Source organism: Perca fluviatilis, chromosome 10 (assembly GCF_010015445.1).
Source record: "Perca fluviatilis chromosome 10, GENO_Pfluv_1.0, whole genome shotgun sequence".
Classification (NCBI taxonomy): Eukaryota; Metazoa; Chordata; class Actinopteri; order Perciformes; family Percidae; genus Perca; species Perca fluviatilis.
Genome location: NC_053121.1, coordinates 15,448,275 through 15,468,232, shown reverse-complemented (window position 1 = coordinate 15,468,232; position 19,958 = coordinate 15,448,275). Strand labels below are relative to the sequence as shown.

General features: G+C 41.0%; 1 protein-coding gene across 1 annotated transcript in view; it reads left to right on the top strand.

The window, feature by feature from the left end:
- Window positions 1–19,958, top strand: part of ctnna1 (catenin (cadherin-associated protein), alpha 1) — a 75,342-nt gene that overhangs the window by 48,528 nt on the left and 6,856 nt on the right. The window contains exons 11-13 of the mRNA XM_039812894.1: window positions 2,275–2,385; window positions 4,391–4,572; window positions 11,942–12,047. Of these exons, the coding sequence (XP_039668828.1) occupies window positions 2,275–2,385; window positions 4,391–4,572; window positions 11,942–12,047 (399 nt within the window). The remainder of the gene's footprint in view (window positions 1–2,274; window positions 2,386–4,390; window positions 4,573–11,941; window positions 12,048–19,958) is intronic.

Genomic DNA, 19,958 nt, shown 5'->3' with positions numbered 1-19,958 from the left:
AACTTGATTACCTATAATTAATCCGTCAGATTAATTCTGCCATTCTTAACTGTGGCCAGGAGATAGGAATGAGAATCAACTCAAAACTAAGAAATGATTTGCCAGAATTTCTTGATCAGGTGTGTGATTTAATCACCACAGGTTTTCTGGCATTTTATTCAGGAGAAAATGCCTCTGCTGCTTAGCTGGGTAGCGATGGAATTTCCAGAAGACTGTGCACAGCGGTCTACTTAAGCGTACTCTTAATTGCTGTTGTTTGTAATGAGATCAGACAAGTGTATCAAAAACAATAATTTCTATCTAGAAGAACTTTTTGCTTGGCTGGACTGTCCTTTAGTGGCACAGTTGACATGTGACACTAGGCCTGTTCCAAATAAATATGAAATATTATAAATCTAATATATAACATAAATATTGAGGACTATGAGACAACTTCTCTGGAACACACACACACACACAAATTCTCTCTCTCTCTCTCTCTCTCTCTCTCTCTCTCTCTCTCTCTCTCTCGCTCTCTCTCTCCCCCATCTCTCTCCCATCTCTCTCTCCCCAGCCATCTTTCTATAAACCCTCACATGCATGCGCGGCCCAGTGGCCCACTCTTAAATCAGAACAGACAAGTGTGTGGTTGGGGCTATTAAGATAGACAAGTCTTTAACCTCTGTAAGTGGTGCACAGGCAGCCTATGTTGGATGTCCCTTGGATATTTGACAGGTGGCCAGAGCCCTCTCTCCAGCAACATCAGAGAATATGCCTCCCAGACATCGAACTGTCTCAAAGTCAGGGAGCTGCTGACAGCGAGATACAGGGGGCAGCTGTCGTTATTACCTTATGATTTGTGCAGTGCGTCGCAGCCCAAGGTGATTTAGCTGGCTCTGTCCCTAAAAACTTTACTCACAGAGGCTATAAGAAGAATGTCACAAAAATAATTGCAATGGGCAATTTTACTGTTGACTTCCCCGTCCACATCTACATCAGCAGACAAAAATATTGGATACTACTAAAGCCCACTTCCTAGTGTTGTCACAAGACTATAATTTTAGCTCTCTCCCTGTCTTCTCTTAACTATCACACTTCAGATACCGTGTGATCATATGTGCAATACAAAGGTGATACAGGTGGAACTGAATATTGCAGCTTTTAGACAGACGGTGAAGAGTGGACATTACAAAATTAAATATTGATTAACTTATTTTGCCACAGCATGACAAACTGTATTAAAATGTCATTTTCCGTGCCAATAGTACTACCTTGACAAAACCCTTTTTAATTAAACTGCAGGCTATTGTTGTCATTTCTCTACAGTAGTGTCGCAGTGGGTGCACAGCATGAGCTATCCTTTCTGAGCCTCCCACATTCACAGGTTATCTGTTGCACAGGCCACAGCAGGTGCAATCTCTGCGCCACTGAGCAGCATTGTCTGGGTTGAAAGAGATGCCTATGAGTCACTACAGCTTTGTATCTAAAACCATACCCCTATTCCCTTGAGAATAAGAGCATCTCTACATTTCATAAAGCAGTGTAAGGTTGTTCAGAGACCTTCAGCTATTTTTAGACGTGAGGGCTCCAAATCCATTACAGAAGGGAGGTATTGAGACAGCTGGATAAGCACAAGTAGCGGCAGAGGCGTCATGATGCACCTTTATCTCTCCACATCATCTTCCCTGTGCCCATATTACCACCAACTACATTTTCCTGTCAATCAGTATTGTATTTTGCCTTAAGCATGACCTGTTGAGATATAAATTATTCTAATATTATTTATTCATGGGAAAATACTTGCTTGTAGCTTGTTCTGCATTCAAAGCTAGGGAAGAGGTGAAGGCTCAGAGATGAAGTAGCAACACTCTTCGAGAACACAACTCATGCCTCACTCGCCTTTTCTACAGATAGCAGCGACAGATGGGACTCTGAAGTATTTTGCTCCCAATATGTTTCATACCAGCTTGTACCTTCATTTTCCCTCTCAAAATGCACAGGCAGCACATTACGCTTGATTTACAAATTCATTTAGAGTGTAGCGTTTCTTGTACCAAGCTATGGGGAAGAAGACATTTATCTGATGCTGCCCTGGCCGGCAGCGTCAAGACATTTCTCATAGATAGTAAGCAGGTTGGTTATTTGATTGTGCTCAAAGGGCTGTAGTATGCCAATATTATTTAATGTTCTCCACTTTGAATGAACTTCTTTTTCTGACCTTTTTCTCCTTGTTTCTTTGACCCACCTTCCTTCTCTCCGCTTTTGCCTATTTCTCCCTCTTTTGATCCATTACAGACTCCAGAGGAGTTGGACGACTCTGACTTTGAGACTGAAGACTTTGATGTTCGCAGCAGGACCAGCGTGCAGACAGAGGATGACCAGCTTATTGCCGGCCAGAGTGCACGGGTAAGATGCCCAACTCTTCTTGTACTATTTACAGACATTCCTGAGTCTGATCGCCCTTCAAAATCTCTAGTTGTCAAATGTCATCAACGATAACTGATAAGAAATGTGAGATATGTAGGAAGGAAAAACACATATGTAATAAAAGAACACACATTTGTATTCTTAATATTTTCCATATAGGAGATTGCATTCACTAGTTCCCCAAAGAACCGAGGCGTACTTGAAGATGGTTACATACTGATCATACATATTGGCGCTATAAAATTTTATTCAGAATACTACATAGTCAGAAGAGCAATTTGATATCTCACTCACAAGGCTGTAGTTCTAGAAAATAATTTTACACATTCTTTAAATTTGTAACACAATTTATTTGTTATCTTTTGTAATTGTACGCTCATGTTAATGTTATCAGAGCTACTGTTATTCTTTGAAACACGGGTTAATAGGTTATGCACAGTTGGCTTGATGCCACCATAACTAAAAACAAGTTTTTCCTCATTGAACTCTTGTTTACACCTGGGTCTCTTTTGTTGTGTGGAAAATAGTTGTTACCCAAAATTCAGAGACGTTAAGTTAGTTGAAGATTTCCTTCAACTAACTTGATTTCCATGTCCTATAACCGACATCTCTCCATGTCGTATTCCTTCCTTCTGTCTAATTGATGGTGTGACAGGCTTCAGCCCTTATGACTCAGAGTAGGTGTAACACAATTAATGAATTAATATTTTGTGTATTACATCCTCCAGTCTTTTAAAAAAAAATAAAAAAAAATGCACGCCATCTGTTTTTTGTTTTGTTTTTAAATAATTCATCGTATGAACCAGTGAATTTGTGTTGGTGGTTGATGTTGAAGGTTCCGGTTAGACTTTTCAAGCACTCCGTAGCATCCCTGAAAAGACTCCAAGCAGATAATGAGTCTGCTGTAGGTTGCCCGCTTCATAAAAGTAGGAGAGGTGAAAAGAAAAGCGTAAAGTGTTAATTAATCCAAACAAAAATCCCTAATGGCGGAGTGATCCATCATGACATTTCCATGCCGTTTGTTTTGTTCCCCAAAGATTATCTGGCTGTTTTGTTAGGAAAAGGGCTTTTCATCTCTGCACTGCCCTAAACAGCTTTATTCAACGGTAGGTAACTCTAGAGAGAGAGAGAGTCCTATTTACCAGTAATAGAATGAACACTCTCGCGATGATATTCAATTTCCTGCTCTTAAGTGTTTGCCCACTTCGGCCTCACAAGCTCATTCATTGAATGTCTGATTGCCTGTTTGGTAACTGCCCTTTACCGGTCAAGCCCAAGAGGATGGATAGAAATGGTGCCAAACACATGCCCTTATATTGATCTTCTTCAGTGGCCAGAGGCATAGAGTTTAATAAATCTATATTTTCCTAGAATATGTCACATACTATTTCTTAATGGCTGTGAACCCCGTTTTGAACCCAGCTTTTTGTAGTGCTGATTGTCTGCACTTCACCTGACCAATCAGCAAAATGTCCATCTTAGAGACATCTATTTACAGAAAAAGACATGGCAATTAATGTAGTCATTTTTCGTTCTTGAGACTTTCCTCCAACATTCCTATAATGCATTTTGATGACTAAAACACTTAAACATAACATAAAACACTTCTTGGAAGGTTTTTAACAAAAACGGAACATTTTAAGCTTTGTAAAGGAAGATTTTGTGGCAGAGCTGTTGTACTGGATTGCGTTAGATTGAATTGATGTACCTAATAAAGTGGCCAGGGGAGTATTGCAATCATTTAAGCAAGTGTCAAAAATGTAAGGAATGAACAAGGAACACAGTAATGTAGTGCACCACAGTGGCCCTCTGCTTTGATCTCCAACAACACCATGATCTTGCCTGGCAAGAAAACCCATGCTTCCATGGAAACCATAGGGGATGATGCAAAACAAAATGCCCTGGAGACCGAAATGGCCTCCGTAACCGTGTGTTGAGGTCTTGTATGCTAACCCTCTACGCGTTTCCATAATTCCTCCTTCAGGCTATCATGGCCCAGTTGCCCCAGGAGCAGAAGGCGAAGATTGCTGAACAGGTGGCTAGCTTTCAGGAAGAGAAGAGCAAGCTGGATGCTGAGGTATCCAAGTGGGATGACAGCGGCAATGACATCATTGTGTTGGCTAAGCAGATGTGCATGATCATGATGGAGATGACAGACTTCACCAGGTGAGTTTGGACTAATAGCTTGGCTCAAACTCGGAGCCATTTTTTCCCCCCCCAGTAAATTATGGCCCATTCTTCTAATTATAGATATTTCTCTGGCCTCAGAAGATATCTGAATGAATGGTTTGTAGAATGGCTGCACATTTTTAAGTTTGTAGTCTGCAGCGCCAATATTCATGTCATGTCTTACAGTCCTCACATTAATATTCCAATAGATGTGCAATTCAAGCAAAATGCCTCCAAGACAGAACGCATGTTTAAGTTAAGCCAAATACAATCACCCAATAAGCCTACATTTGTTTCCCAGCATTTGCCCATATTTGCACAATACTATGCACCCAGTTTAACACTACTGTTCATGCATCAACGCTCTTCATTTTCGTTAAGCAGCACTGTAGGTAGAATTTTCTTCTTGATTATTTTCCTTCCTCCCCTAATCTTAATATGCACAACCAAAAGCACTGCATCAAATCTCCCTCTCTCTGGTACACGAATACAGCTGGGTGTGTACTGTAAATCTTAAATGGACAGTCTCCCTCAGCAGAGCTGCTATAGGGTGGCCATATTCGCCCTTGTCAGTGGTTTGTTGAGACAAAGATGGTGGAGAAATGGTTGAAACAAAAATAACATCTTAGGAATCATAATGTGTCCTGGAATAGTATAAATCATCTTTGCGGTGAAAATGGCTTCAAAATATGCCTCTACTAAAAATCAGTAAGTGTGTCTGTCTGAAATTTGTGGTTACAAGCAGGGTATTTGCTGAAAACCTGTTTCACATTTCAGAAATATTGATTTCTGCAAAAAAACTGTCGTTTGGCAAATCTTGACCGTGTAACCACCTACTTGAGAAAGATAAAAATTTATTTTAATTTCACCAAAATCGCATAACATTAGTGATGTTAATGAAAGGATAGCACCACCAAAATAAAAACAGAAGATTGGAGTTGTCACTCCAAAATGAATCAATGCTCTTGCCCAGACAACGTTCGTGTAATGCTTTCTAATATTGTAAAGGTTTGTTAAGTACTGTTCGTAAAACCCTTAAAACACAGGACAGAACAGACCTCACTAGAAGGATGTCCCATTTTTTATTTTTGGATATACTAGTTCTGTAACTGTGTGCATGCATGTGTGTACATGACAATTTGTCGCTCGGTGTGCTAAAATTAAGAATTTGAGAAGTCGAGTTGGACAGCATTTCCATCTGTGATTGTCTAGCTCACACTGTCTGTGTGTGTGTGTGTGTGTGTGTGTGTGTGTGTGTCTGTGTGTGTGTGTGTGTGACTTTTGACTAGCTGACTGTATTTGTATGACTGTTCCTTTTTACATTTTCAAGTTAATTACTCAGAGGACATTTTGTGCCCATCTGTGAGTCACATCCGTAATGATGATGAAATGCTGCCTCACTATCTTCATTTTCTGAATAAGTCAACGATCCCGTCTCCTCAGCCAAAGAAGTACAATACTGGAAAGCTAGAGCAGAGTTTCAAATACTAACAGCCAGTGATGTGAGGTCGCACAGAACCCTGCAATTTTTTATTTGCTGCTTATTTATCCAAAGGACCAAGAAAAATTCATTGCTGCACATGTAAATGTAATGCAAATGATGCTGCTTCCATCTCAGAGTGCCATCCATGTTTTTTTTTTTATTGGATGGCGTCAGCTGTGTGTATATATTTTAAGAGGTTATTGATTGCAGTGACATCTTTATATCAACATAAAGGCTGCTTCTCTCTGTTTTATAATATAAAGCAGACCCAATGCTTTCAACTGAAAAAGATTTTCCAATAAGGAAAACGCCCATTGAAGCTTTTTTTTTTTTAATACCGCATTTACTGGAAAACCTGTTCTACATGTACACCTTTACAGGCATACCAACACTAGCTGTGAATTACTTTCTATCAAATAAATGTATTAATTTTGCATGATTCCAATTGTAGTTTAAAATTTGTTTTGTAGGACTTTTCCAATCAAAAACAACTAAGCAAGACAATCATAAAAAAACTAAACCATTGTCAATACATTTTTGAGAATACGACATTGATTCTCGGTGCTTTTTGAGTACTGAGCTGTCGGTATCAAACTGGTAAGCGCTGAATGCATCATGTGAGTGTTTGGTAAGATTTGGGCTGTTTATACTAATCGAAAAGGTATTGTGTTGTTACTGAACATCAGGTGTTATTTTTTTGCTAAAATGTAGCCGCTCACCCTGAAAGCAAAAATCATGAACACTAAATCAGAGTTCATTCATTAGCCAGTTAGGCTTAAGAGAATGGTAACTTGTGGACTAATTCACAGTAGCTTAAGTTTGATCAATACAGGAAGAGAAATGCTGTTTTTTTTATTGGATGCCTGACGAGGCATCTTTATAGGCATTGACTGGATTTTAAACCATAAAAAAGCCAAGCCTCTTATCTCCTGCATATTTCATCTAGGATTTAATAACAATCGTCCTGAAAAAAATGGATGTTTTTAATTTCGAATGTCGTTCCATATTTGCATATAATCAGCAACTAAGGTTTTCCGAATTAAATGTTTATTGAAAATGCACCGGTCGGTGGTCGCGCACCACCCTCACCCCTCCTCCATCAGTTGCTAGTAGCTCAAGGAGGAAATTGGTGGATTAAGAAAACATGGACTCTTCAGAAGAGGTAATTATCTTGTAGTTTTTGTGTCCTCTTCGTCTCCAAAGCTGACTGTTGCGGTTGTTCTTTCTCAGCGGTGACGTAAAACGCATCACTCGAGCTGCTGCATGTGAAAGTCGCCGGACGGCACCATTTTGTAAACATAGCCATACTGAGAAATGCAGAGAGTTTTGTGGAGCCGATGGGCGTTATTAGCTTTGTATCAACTTAATTTGGCATTGGCTTGAATGTAACGGACATTCATTAATATGAAATAGTTCTGCATTATAGGTTTAAATGTATATAAATATATAGAATTCAAAGGGAAGCGTAATGTTTAACTCAGGTTTTAAATACATTAAAAACAATATTGAGTAATATTTATCATGGGTTGCCAAGTTTTAAATTCAGAGAGCATTTTGGGTAAAGCGTTAATCTTTGACCCTAGTGATGATCGATATGGCCAGATTCAGTGTTGATAAGTACATTTATATTCTCTATCCTCGGCTGTTGCCATTTGAAATAGTTTATTAAAGAAAGTTGTGGGAATGGCTTTTGTGCCTGTGTTAATAGTGCAGTTACTCTGAGAGTTGGCTGATTTATGGGCTTATACCACGACTTAGTATTGTGACTTTTCTTATTTGGCACTCAAGAGACTTTGGATTGCAGTCTGTATATGCCAGTCTCTGTGTCTGACACACATGGATATTTGTCGGGATGTGTATACATATCTTCACATTATGCCTTGACTCTGGCATGCGGCAATAGCACATGGAAGGTCAGTCGCCGGCTAATTCAGCGGGGCCCAAATTATTGCCCCCTTAACCTTGAGCTGGCACAAAGCCCTGCCAAGGTTAATGCTGTGTGAGGTAATTGTTCTCGACCTCTCTCCTGACAAATCTGCAGAGAGTGAGAGAGATTCTTGCTGAATCCATCGCTTATGGCTGTACGGCAGCACTCATGAATAAGGCATGTGTGGCTTGGAAACATGCGACATAATATCTGGGAGCCACCTGTCTTTTAGCATTCTGTGCTGTGGAGTGCTCGGTCCGATGTGGCTTACACCCATCTGGAGGCTTGCAGCTGTCACCAGACCTGGAGTCCCCAGTTTCTTCTCCATGTACAAATCCATTCTGAAAATCTTACAAGGGTGTCCTTCTGTCAGGAGTTTGCTTGTCTATCCCTGTGGCCTCTTTGTGCTTTTCCCTATTGTTACTTGGCCATAACCGAGCTCAGAGCTGGAGAAGAAATTAAGCAGCTGGCCCTTTTTTTATTTTTCCGGGCTAAGGCAAGGGATATTTTTAGGAAAAAAAATGAATGAGAAATCAGTGGTTGCTGTTATTCTGCATTATGATGTGATGTTTTTTTATTGAGGCAAACTACAGCATTATTCTAGCAACAGGAACAAACACACCCAAGTGAAAGTTTGAGTTTTTCAGAACCCATCACATTGCCTGCAGCTCTGTCTCCAGGGGTTGACTTGTCCCTGGAGAGCTTCCAGTCCGTGCTCTGACGTGTTTCCTCTTCCACTAGGACCCTGACTTGCTTTACAGCAGAGCAGCAGAGGGAGAGCAAGAGAGGGGAAGGGTTGGAGGTGGGAGGGGAGGAAAGAGGAAGCGAGAGAACAGAACACAAAATTCCATCTGTTCTGGGTTGGATGGCTCATTTTTTAGCCTGGAGAGAGCAGCTTTGAATCCAATTTGTGCCTCTTGCCAACTGTGTCCCAGAGTCCCTTGTGGGGGCAGAAAAAACGCAAATGGCTGACAAGCTTTACAGTGGGTCAGGTCAGGGCTAGACCTGTCCTGTGTTTGGACGGGCGTCGTTTGGCTCTAGAATGGTCAATAATTGAGGTTTAACATTAGGATTAGGATGTTTAAGATTAGGACAATGACCAAAGTCTTAACAGTAGCCCACGCCATTGAACGGTCATTGTTATGCTGTTTTCATTCTGCCCTGATTTTTCCTAAATACATATTCCGCACATGCCTATATTGTCGTAATGATAGAATAACATTAAGAGAACCGAAAAGAATAGATTTTGGGTGTTTTTTACAAAAACACCCCCCACCCCCCCATTCGCCAGGAGAAGCGCCGATTAACGTAGGTACTCCTCCGCCCTCTCCACCGCAGCTGAATCAACTCATTTGCAAAATGCCTGTATATTGAGACAATGAAACTCAATTGCCCGCCAATATTCACTTACATGCTCCTATGTTCACATTAAGGTTTGTAGGCACACAGTCTTCATCCGTTGATGTGAAAAAATAAAAACGAAAGCAAAACTAATGACACTTTCTGTTTGGCTATAAAAAGGAGTCCTGTGTGTACATATATATGCTATAATAATATCGGGAAAGACATTAATGTGATTTGAACAAGATACTAATGCTACTAAATGGTATTATTTTTATAGGTTGATGTGTGCGATCAGATGCTGGGTTGTGTGTTCACTGTTAAACTGAAAGACGCACTGCACACGAGAGAGATGGAGAGAAATATAAATGCTGAGGCGACTAAATGTCATTCTTTCGTTTGACAAAATGTGATAATTTGCACTAGGGATGCACCTAGTGTTTGGCCACCAAAATTCTTCGCCAAAAACAAAAAAGGACTTTCGGTGTTCGGCCGAATAAATGAAAAGGCCAAATTCATTTTGCCGAACAATTGCGTTTTTGATGAAGCGATCAAATGGCAACCAGCGTAGAGTGAAAGGTGCACACGTTTTTATAAATGCAGTGTGGATGTTAGACTAGGACTGTATCAGCTTTGCTCCAGGTGTGCCGGTCAAAACACAGACGAAGACTTCTCTCTTTTGAGACTTTAATGAATTAATTATAGGGCTTACGATCATAACCTCAGAACAGCATCAGTCTCTTTTCTTTTCTCGCTTTTCTCATGTATTGCGCGTGCCCGCTCACTGTGTTTAACGCGCGCGCTCTCCGCCATGCACTCTGAGTGCTCTTTTGTACAATGAAAGCGCATGGTACGTTACATATTTGAGCAGTCAGGTAAAGGCCAAAGAAGAGGGGCTCAAAGATGGCCAAATAAAAATATTTTTATTTTACAAATTTATTTATTTTAAGTTATATTGTGCTTTGTTGCCTTAATGTCTGCTGGAATGGTAAAAAAAAAAAGTTAAATAGTTGTTGCCTAATTGTAGTTTTTTAATTTATGCAGTGGTAAAAAAATTGGCAAAATAAAAAACATTCGGCTTCGGCCAAGAATTTTCATTTTGGTGCATCCCTAATTTGCACCGTGATTATATTTACCATTTAGTTTACTTGCCAAAAATAAAAATGCTGAAATTGATAACAATGTTTCAGCATTTGTTTAATGCCTTAAGTTTTCACTGCAGGTTATACGTTGCTTACAAGTCAAAACGGCATCAGATAGATCCAAATAGATGTTGTTTTTCAAGAAAAAAACAAAAAGTATTAGCAGGGGTTGCTCACAGAAACCTCCAAGATTTTGTGTTGGCTGAACTGAACGACACAAAGAACAAATGACCAGATTATTACTGCATCAGATTGCAGCGTGAAAATATTCCTTTCTAAAATAGCTTATTTTACTGGACACTGCTAAGAGTACAGCAGTTTTGTGTGGGTTCAAACTGTTAGATAAGCTATCTGGCTTTGAAAAATGTGTGGGGGCTGCGTGTGTCCTGCTATAGAGATTAACGCAGCGCTATAGAGATGGAGAGGGATGATGCGTTAATGGCCCATCAGCGATAGCAAAAGGACACAGGCGCTCTTGGGCATCGGACCTGTAGGTTATAGTATAGTTATAGTACCCCTAAAATGCCTGGCGGTGCTATTGGTAAATACAATTGTACTCTCATATCTCTTTCTATTCTCTCTTTTTTTTTTCCTTTTTTTTTTTCCTTTGGCTCTCTTCTTTGTCCCATACTTGGATGAAAATGACCATACAAATGGCGTGTGTGTGTGTGTGTGTGTGTGTGTGTGTGTGTGTGTGTGTGTGTGTGTGTGTGTGCGTGTGTGCGTGTGTGCGTGTGTGTGCGTGCGTGCGTGCGTGTTGAGTTTTTGAGGGCAACCAACATTTCTCCGCCAACAGACATGAAACCAGTTGGATTTGCGACTTATCCTTCTAATAAACCCCTGAAAGCTGCTTGAATTAAAGGGGCCTAGTAGATTGAACTGAGAATTTCTGTTGTGATAGAAAGCATATGGCGCTGCTGACAAACTATAATATGACTGCCTCTTGAATCAGGGTTTCCTCAGAATTTCTGGATATGATAATGCTGCAAGTTTCTTTAAAGCATGCTACTAACATATTTTATCTATCATTTGCTAAAATTACAGGAAATAATAGTTTAACACCAGGATTTGTAAGTGGGGTGATTGTGCAACAGACAAGTACAGCGCCATGGTCCTAATCTTTACAGCTAGCCCTGAGCGCGAAGGCTGCCCCTCGGCATTTCATGGGTTGCTTTACCGTGCTCAGCTCTGACTGAACAATATGGTGCCAGACTGTTAGTGTTTTGTTTGTGTGGAATCACCTGTGCACTTGCATAAACATGTATTTCTGTGACATTTTCCTAAACTATTCCCAGAAGTCAAGTTTCTCTATCCATACTTTCCTGTTTTATTTTGTTTGTGTGTGCGCGTGTGTGCGTGGAAACAACCTTCCAAAACGAACAGCCACTTCATGACTGAGATGCGGCTCCTGCATATTGAATGAGGCTGCTGTAGATCAGAAACGGTGACTGGTTTTCCACTTCTTCTCCCCAGGGGCAAAGGGCCACTGAAGAATACGTCTGATGTCATCAGCGCTGCCAAGAAAATTGCAGAGGCAGGATCACGAATGGACAAGCTGGGCCGCACCATCGCTGACAACGTAAGACCTTAATGAACCTCCATTCCAAAGGGTTTGATGTAGACTACACCTTTCTACTAGCGACCCCAATATGTAATTAGAATTGTGCCACATCGACACTGTCAGGGCACGATAAGGTAGCAACAAGTGCAGCAACACAAAGGACAAATACATTTTTTTATTTTATTTAATCATTTGTGAGTAAAAATTGTAGCACACAAAGACACTTAAAGATGCAGTAGGTAAGTCTTATAAAACTAACTTTCTGTCATATTTGCTGAAACTGACCCTAAGTTCCAGTAGAACTACATGAATTATGTAAAAAAAAAAAAAGACAGCTCCTCTGGCACCTCCTACAGCCTGTAGTGCCATTGGCAAAATTCCACCGCTCCCGGTCAATTTTCTCTAATCAGGGCCACAGGGGTGGTCTATCTGCCTGTCAATCACTGCTCAGGCACACGCATATAGCATTCTCCCCTCCCCCCTCCCTGCGCACGAGCTGCAGAAAAGTTTTCCAAAACTCTGTGAATAATGGAGTGGCTTTTCAGAGGTGGCGTGGCTGCAGGATTTTAAAGATCTGAAGAACAATGCAGATGTAGCCACATTTCCTCTCAACAGGTAACATAATTACCATGAATGATTTATCTTTCACTTGGTTAATAGTAGTCAAAAGTCCACAAAGCTACGTTGGTGAGGATGATAGTAACGTTAGCACAGTGGTCGGTCTGATATGATGCTGAAATGGCTAACGGTAGCCTGCTAGTTAGCATCGTTTTACTGTTGGTGAGTAAAGTTAACGTTGTGTTGGTGTTTAGTTATTGAACATGTTGTCTGTCAAACTCCGTTGTGTGGGAGGGTGTAGGAGATGGTTTGGGCTGCAGCAGAAAGGGAGGAGGTACTGAGAAGTTGTCGATGTTCAAATTTGTTGGCAAAGTCCTGGCTCTTCACAATCTTACCTACTGCAGCTTTAACACTAATGTCATGTGTATTGCAAAATGACATGTTTGAGGCAGGGGTGGTTACATGAAAAATGTTGTTAAATGAGGACCTATAAATGAAGTAATTTCCTTCTTAAACCTTGCTCCACTATCATATTAACATTACTTTCCCGTTGTGTATTGGCGACGTAAGACCTCAGAATGTGCTCAAAGGATCGGACCTATGTGCCATTGCTGTGTTAAGCTGCCTACACGTGATGGGCTGTACCATTTGTTTTTCTATGGGGAGAGCGGTACAGACCAACTAGGCGGAGTGCCACCCTCGGCGAGGCAAACCGCTTGAAATTGCCGCTGCGCTCAAACTTTAAATTATTTGAACTTTGACCTTGGATGCCGCTGACCTTGCAAAGCACAACCAATGAGATACGAGATAACAGGAGGACATAAGACTGATTCTTGTCCAACCTGATGTATTATGGAAGCTCTCGTCGTGGCACCGTAGCTCTCTAACCAGGTTGAATTCTCCTTTTTAAATGGCGAGACAACATTTCATGCACACACTCTTTTTGATTGCCGTTTGTTTTCATCGCTGTCTGACCTCAATGGCAGCCAGGGCATTCTTTTAAATTAAACTGAAATACATTGTACAATTTAACCATATACAGTATATAAAGTGAATACAAATATATCTTTAAAATAAACCATGTTAATAAAATAATCATACAGTCTATGGGTTTATCCCACACACAACAGTCTGACTGCAGCTGTTGTCGTTTCTTAGCAACAGGATCCAGCGTTAGATCTGTTTACCATCTACTAACTCATGAATGTTCGGACTACGGTACAGAAGTTGACACAAGAGATGCACCCATTTAGCGGCAGAACACCGGTATCGGCTGACGTTCGACTCGTTGACTGCCAATGGCAAATAAGATGGCGTTCACCGATGGCAGTGGCCGATGTCGTGTCAGAGAAAGATTAGCAAATAAACCGCCACCAAACAAGACTTAGGCCGTTTTAGAGCGTACCTACTGCACGCTGCATTCATCATCAGTAGTATGCTAGGCCAGGCTGAGCCTTTGAACAAGCTCTTAAAGCACTGGGCAAAAAAGAAGAACTCGCACCACCATTGCAAATGAAAAATACAACTTATCGATCTTTGCATTTTTTGTTTGTTTACTTTATAAGATGCTGAAAATGTAAGAAACTTAATTTCTTACATCTTTATGTGAAATGAGCAAATAAAGCAAACCCTAATTATGAACTGAAATATTAAATCTAATGTATATACATGTTATTTATTTACAAGACGGGTATCTCTCTGCCCTGTCAGACGCTACTCTCTAGTGTGTGTGTGTGTGTGTGTGTGTGTGTGTCAGAGGGGAGTGACAGCCTGGTCAGCGAGCTTGTTACATTACGCCCACAATCTCTTGTGGAGCAGTATAACTCCGAAAAAGCGCAGGTTCCAGTTAATCTTTTAATGTGTGTTGTGTTATTTAAACAAATGATCGGGGAAATAAACGCCTCTTGTCCCCGAGTCTCTTGAGAGAGCTCCAGCCAGCTGACAGCGGAGTCTGTGAAGGTGGACGGGCCGACCGGCATGCCAGCATCCGCCCGCACACCGTCGGACCAAATTTGCAATTAGCCATACTTTTTTCGTAAAACGGCCCATATTTCTACATAGTTGATTTCTCACATAAAGTATTAGAAGTGAATTTAGTGATGAAATGGCAGACGAACAATGTATAAAGTTTCCAGTTGTTGGCCACAATGGCAATCCGCGGTTGTTGTGACTGTTGCGGCGCTTTGCATTGTGGGATACAGTAGGCGAGATAGACTGGTCTGAGGCATACTGGAGATTTTCTCCAAATCAGTACGACATCTGGGTATTTTTGGCATACTGCAGATTTTGCTTTTGTTTGCATACTGCATAATACATGCTACATTTGGCCAAATCATAACGCACTGCTATTATAGCATGAGGTTTCAAAAACGGCCTCAGTCCTTGATAACCACAGGATTTGAAAAAGGGAGAAAATCCCCGCGGACAGTGCTGAAGCTAAAGTGATTAATGACAAGGCGATGGAGTTCATCCCATTAGATGACCAGCCATTTCAAAGCCTACACACAGCCCAGTTGTCATATCCCTGCGGACATCGTTCTCCCCAAAATCTACGTTGTAGCCACACACATTCATGAGCTACTGGCTTGTGTGACTGTGCTTGGCCTCACAGCACAGTGGATTAACAAAGATTTTAACTTGATAAAACTCGTGTTAAATTCCAAGGAAAATATATTAATATTTTAGTCTTTTGTTATGGCTTTTACATTTAATTGATATTTTATTGTATGATTGAGTTTGTACTCATTCAAAGATGGTTCAGAGTTCAGTTATTTTTTTCATAGTGAAGATCTCTTTGTTTCCCTGTCACAAAATGGGAAACGACAACAACAAAAGATTGGTAACAGCTATCTACCACATTTTAAACATCGGTACCAGTATCCGCCCAGAATTTTACAATCTGTGCATCCCTAGTTGTCACCATGGGTAGAGTTGAGTAAAGTATTTTATTACCCAAATGCACAAATGGTTCCCCGCTGCTCTGTTGCTGAAGGAACTGGCATTGTTGCGTGCTGTTCTGCTCAGGCCGAGCTCGAAAAAGCAAAGCTTTCATGCTGGTTGCATCTTGACACCCCTTCCTTTTTTGTTTTTAAATGTTGTCCTGAACAGCGCTTTGTGTAAGCCAGATTTAAAGCCTCCGAATAGGAGGCACAACTTTTCTTGGTCTCTCGAGACTCGTTTTTGGATAAATAAATATTGTTTTCATAAAGAAAATAATTTTATTTGAAAATAATTCTAATAAAAACACATTGAATAAAACAAGGTAGGCTGTTGTTTTAAACATCTTTTTAAATAAAATATTTTCACTATCATTTTAGATGAAATTGTCACATTTTGAATTAACAGTAAACATTTCCAAGGCCTTCAGCTGAATGACTGCTCGGGTAACGGGCATCCCGTCATTCCGTTTTTCAGTCACGCAATCACACGCTCTCCTGTCAATCTCTTGGCTGTGGCCTCTTTGAGGACCACGGTGAGATGTTCTCTGGCTGTTTGCATTTTTGGACGGTGTATCCTCTCCATGACAACGCCTCGTTGTACTTCTGTTCTAACTTCCGGCTCTTAGGCTTTTTTGGAGCTGGATTTATCATTTGTTGCATCGAAATATGAAAGTGGATAACGTTAGTGATAGTGAGATGCCTGCTATAGTTACACTACTAGTTAAGAATCGGCGAGAAAGCGTTTTATTTCTCGGATTCGCTGCTTTGTTCTAACGCCGCTGGGCGCTCCCTCTTTCAGTCTATCTCGCTTGACCATATAACGTTACAGTGCTTTCGGGCGGTCGTTGAGGCGCCGTCTAAAACTGCTGATTGTAACGTTAAAATAAAATGGACTATGGTGACGTCCCATACGTTCTAAAACCAGCCTCTGCGACTTGAACAGCTGAAAGTCTAGACCCCGAATATAAGACGACCCCACCTTGTCAGACGTACTTCCAGAAGAAAAACAAAAAGTCTTATATTTGGACCAATAGGGTACTTTAAGAGCTCTATACTAAAAGATAGTAACAAACCAACATGCAGTACATATCATTTATTTTTGCACGAATGCTTATTTAATTTTTTCGCATTTGCACCTTTAGGAGCAATCCAAGTAAAAGGCTTACACGGCAAGTCCTTCAGATGTTAACATCTGATATGATTTGTGTTATTCATGAGACGCCCCTTACCAGTCTTTGCCAATTTCTTTCAGGATCAAACACTCCCTCCCTCTCTCTCGTTCCTCCATCTCCCACTCCCAAATTCCTGATTCCATCATCTTTCCCCCTTACCCCAGAGATTATGGTCCTTGACATTGGGAAACACACATTCAATTATCCATGGCCTCATATTTCACTTAAATACTTGCACTGTACCACTCCTCAGAGAGACACTGTACATGATTTATCCCCCAACTTATTCATTTGCCATCTCTTAGATAGAGACTTATAGCCTCTGTGTCTGCAATATGTATACATTTTGTTGTTAAATCATGGACGAGTTTAGTTGTGATGTTTGCAACAAGACATGGTTGTCAGATTGAGGTCTTCTCCTGTGAAGACATAGTTTGCTTCTGTGGTTTAGCTGTAGCAGCTGTGTCTGTCTTCCATTTCTATTCCAGAACATGCAGTCGCTCAGGAAGGCGCACACTGGCTTTAGATGTTTGCTGTAGGATTTCGGTAACATTGCCAGTCTCTTTTGCTCTGCTGTTGTTCACATCACTACTGATATGTTGGCAAACATGTTAAAACAGCATAAAGCTTCTTTGTTAGGTAATGAGCTAATACAAGTTGAACGTTTCAAGGCTGACTACAGCGCATGGATTTTAATGTTATGCATTGGTCACTAACAAATCTGTTTGAACCTATTTGACACCATAATTAAATATTGGTCTCTAAACAGTCCAGGTTTGCCTACTCAAGGCAGTGGTTAATAATTGATTTAAGGATTATGTTGTTTTACATCATAGCTTTCCCCCTCTGGTTGTTTATCATGAGCAGAGATGTGTTAGGGATGCTGCTGGGGCAATTGTGAGGTATATTCCACATATACTGATATTGGCACCAAAAAAAATCCCATGCTTATAAAACTTTTTCCATAAATTGTACTCACATTCAAAGGGGATGCAAGAGGTATATCAAGGACATTAGTCGTATTGGTCCACGGCAATGGGTTTCAGTTATGCCAACACATACTGGAAACATCTGCATTTAGATCTCTCCCTCATAGTCCATAATGAGATGCTGGCCTCTAAGAGCCATGCATGTCTGATCTTTTATTTAAGGTGACTTCAGATCCTAAATATTACAGGACCCTGTCTATCAAAAAGTACAAGTCTTATCTGGTCTGACCTAATTGCATCTGAATCCAAATCATCTGAATAGGGAATAAGCCGTTCTGGAAAGTGACTTTTTTTTATGCCTCACTGCTGCTTTTGAAGATGCTTATTCACTTTAATGAAAACCATGTTATCCCCCAAAGAAAACAGATGGGCAACTGTGCAGGTGTGTGTGTGTGTGTGTGTGTGTGTGTGTGTGTGTGTGTGTGTGTGTGTGTGTGTGTGTGTGTGTGTGTGTGTGTGTGTGTGTGTGTGTGTGTGTGTGTGTGTGTGTGTGTGTGTGTGTGTGTGTGTGTGTGTGTGTGCACGCATGCCTACATATGAACAAGTCTGTTGACTGGCCTGACTTTCCACAAGCACGTGCATGTATGCGTATTTTTTGAACTATTTTATTTTCCCATCCTCAACTATTTGTAGGTACTCGTGTCTTTATCTTGTTCTGTGTATATGTATGTTTGTGTGTGTACACACCATTATGGGATTTTGGGGTTTGAAGCACTCAAAGTATGAATAAATGAAGAGCTTTGGCTGTTGGAACATAAGTCTTTGCCAAGAGTGAGGACCCCTCCAGCCTCTGAACCCATCCAGCTGTCCCTCTTAGCCTTTCTCTCTCAGCAGAGACCAAAACACTAGCAAACCAGTCGACACTTAACCGTAACACATCAGCCAGGGCTCCCAGGGATGGACATGGGGTATGGTGGAGAATGATGGAGAGATAGGAGAGGTAGAAAAAAGGGGGAGTGCATTTGCGTAGAGAAAGGAACATCCCTCCTGAGAGATGAATCCATTAAGAGTGCTTCGCCTTTTAATTAGCAGTATAATTGCCAGGTGGCAGGTCTTTTTAAATTTATTTATTTACGCAGACTGTTTATATTTAGGGCCGTATCTCTAACAAAGCAGGAGATGCCACAGGCCTACTTGCTGCAAAGGCATGGCACGTTGGGATGGTCTACATTCTCCAGCAGCAATAGTTAAGTGAATCACCACAAACATGCAGACATACTGACAGAGTCAGAGGAGCAAAGGCAATGCTGGGACTGCTCATTAACCTAGGCATATTAATCACTTGTGCTCTGTGCCTCTGGCCTGGAGGGCCTATAAGGGGTTTACTCCTCATATAAAACACATCGGCAGATGGTCCCAGACTGATAGCACAGCATCTCCCAACACATTTTCCTTCGCAAGACTGTGTCATGGCGTATTTTCTAATGTGCATGTTGTGTTCAACTGAGATGTTTAGGTGGACATGGGCTAGTGTGGGTTTTCTGAAAACCAGTTAAATATGTGTAATAGAGCCTTATTAAAGTTTAAAGAAATGAGTGTAGTGCAGAGATGAGCTGCAGAATTTAGGTCAGTGCTGTACAAAGGTCTGCACTGCAGTTTATTAAGAATTTATGACCCTCCTCTGCAGGGTACCTTATGAGAATTCCATCTGAGCAGCCTGGTAAACAAATAATGCTATGTAATTGAGATTTATAATGCAAATGTGTTAGCCACCATGTAGCCCATAAATTTCAGCTTGCCTTCTCACCACAAACACTTGCATGTACACATACAAACACATGCACATAAAATAAGGCTTGCATATTTAGAGAATGGGCGTGTGTGCGTGTGTGTGTGTGTGTGTTGTGCAAGCTTTATTCTCATGATGTATACTGACATACATAGTGTACTTTTCCAATTTGCATTCAATCAGTGGAGATTTATGGTGATCCATGGGCTCTGTTGCTGGTCAAAGTCTAATCCCGGCTCTGGCCCTAGACGCTTTACAGCAGACAGGGTTGTAAATTACCTACTGCAGTGGAAAAGCAAAATCACCCAGAGAGACCACAAATTCTCAGCTCAGCAGTTCAAGGGTCAGCCCTCAGCCAACTGCAGTTCCGCCAAACCAAGTGAAGCGCACCTTATTTACTGGTGGAGAAAATGGATCCACTCCCAATTGGTTGTTTTGAAAGGCATTTACCCATGATAATTCAATACGTTAATGCTTTGTCTCAATCCTGAAGGAATAAGAAGAGTTTGGCCTTGAAAGAGCCAAAGAGCTCCCAGAGGTGG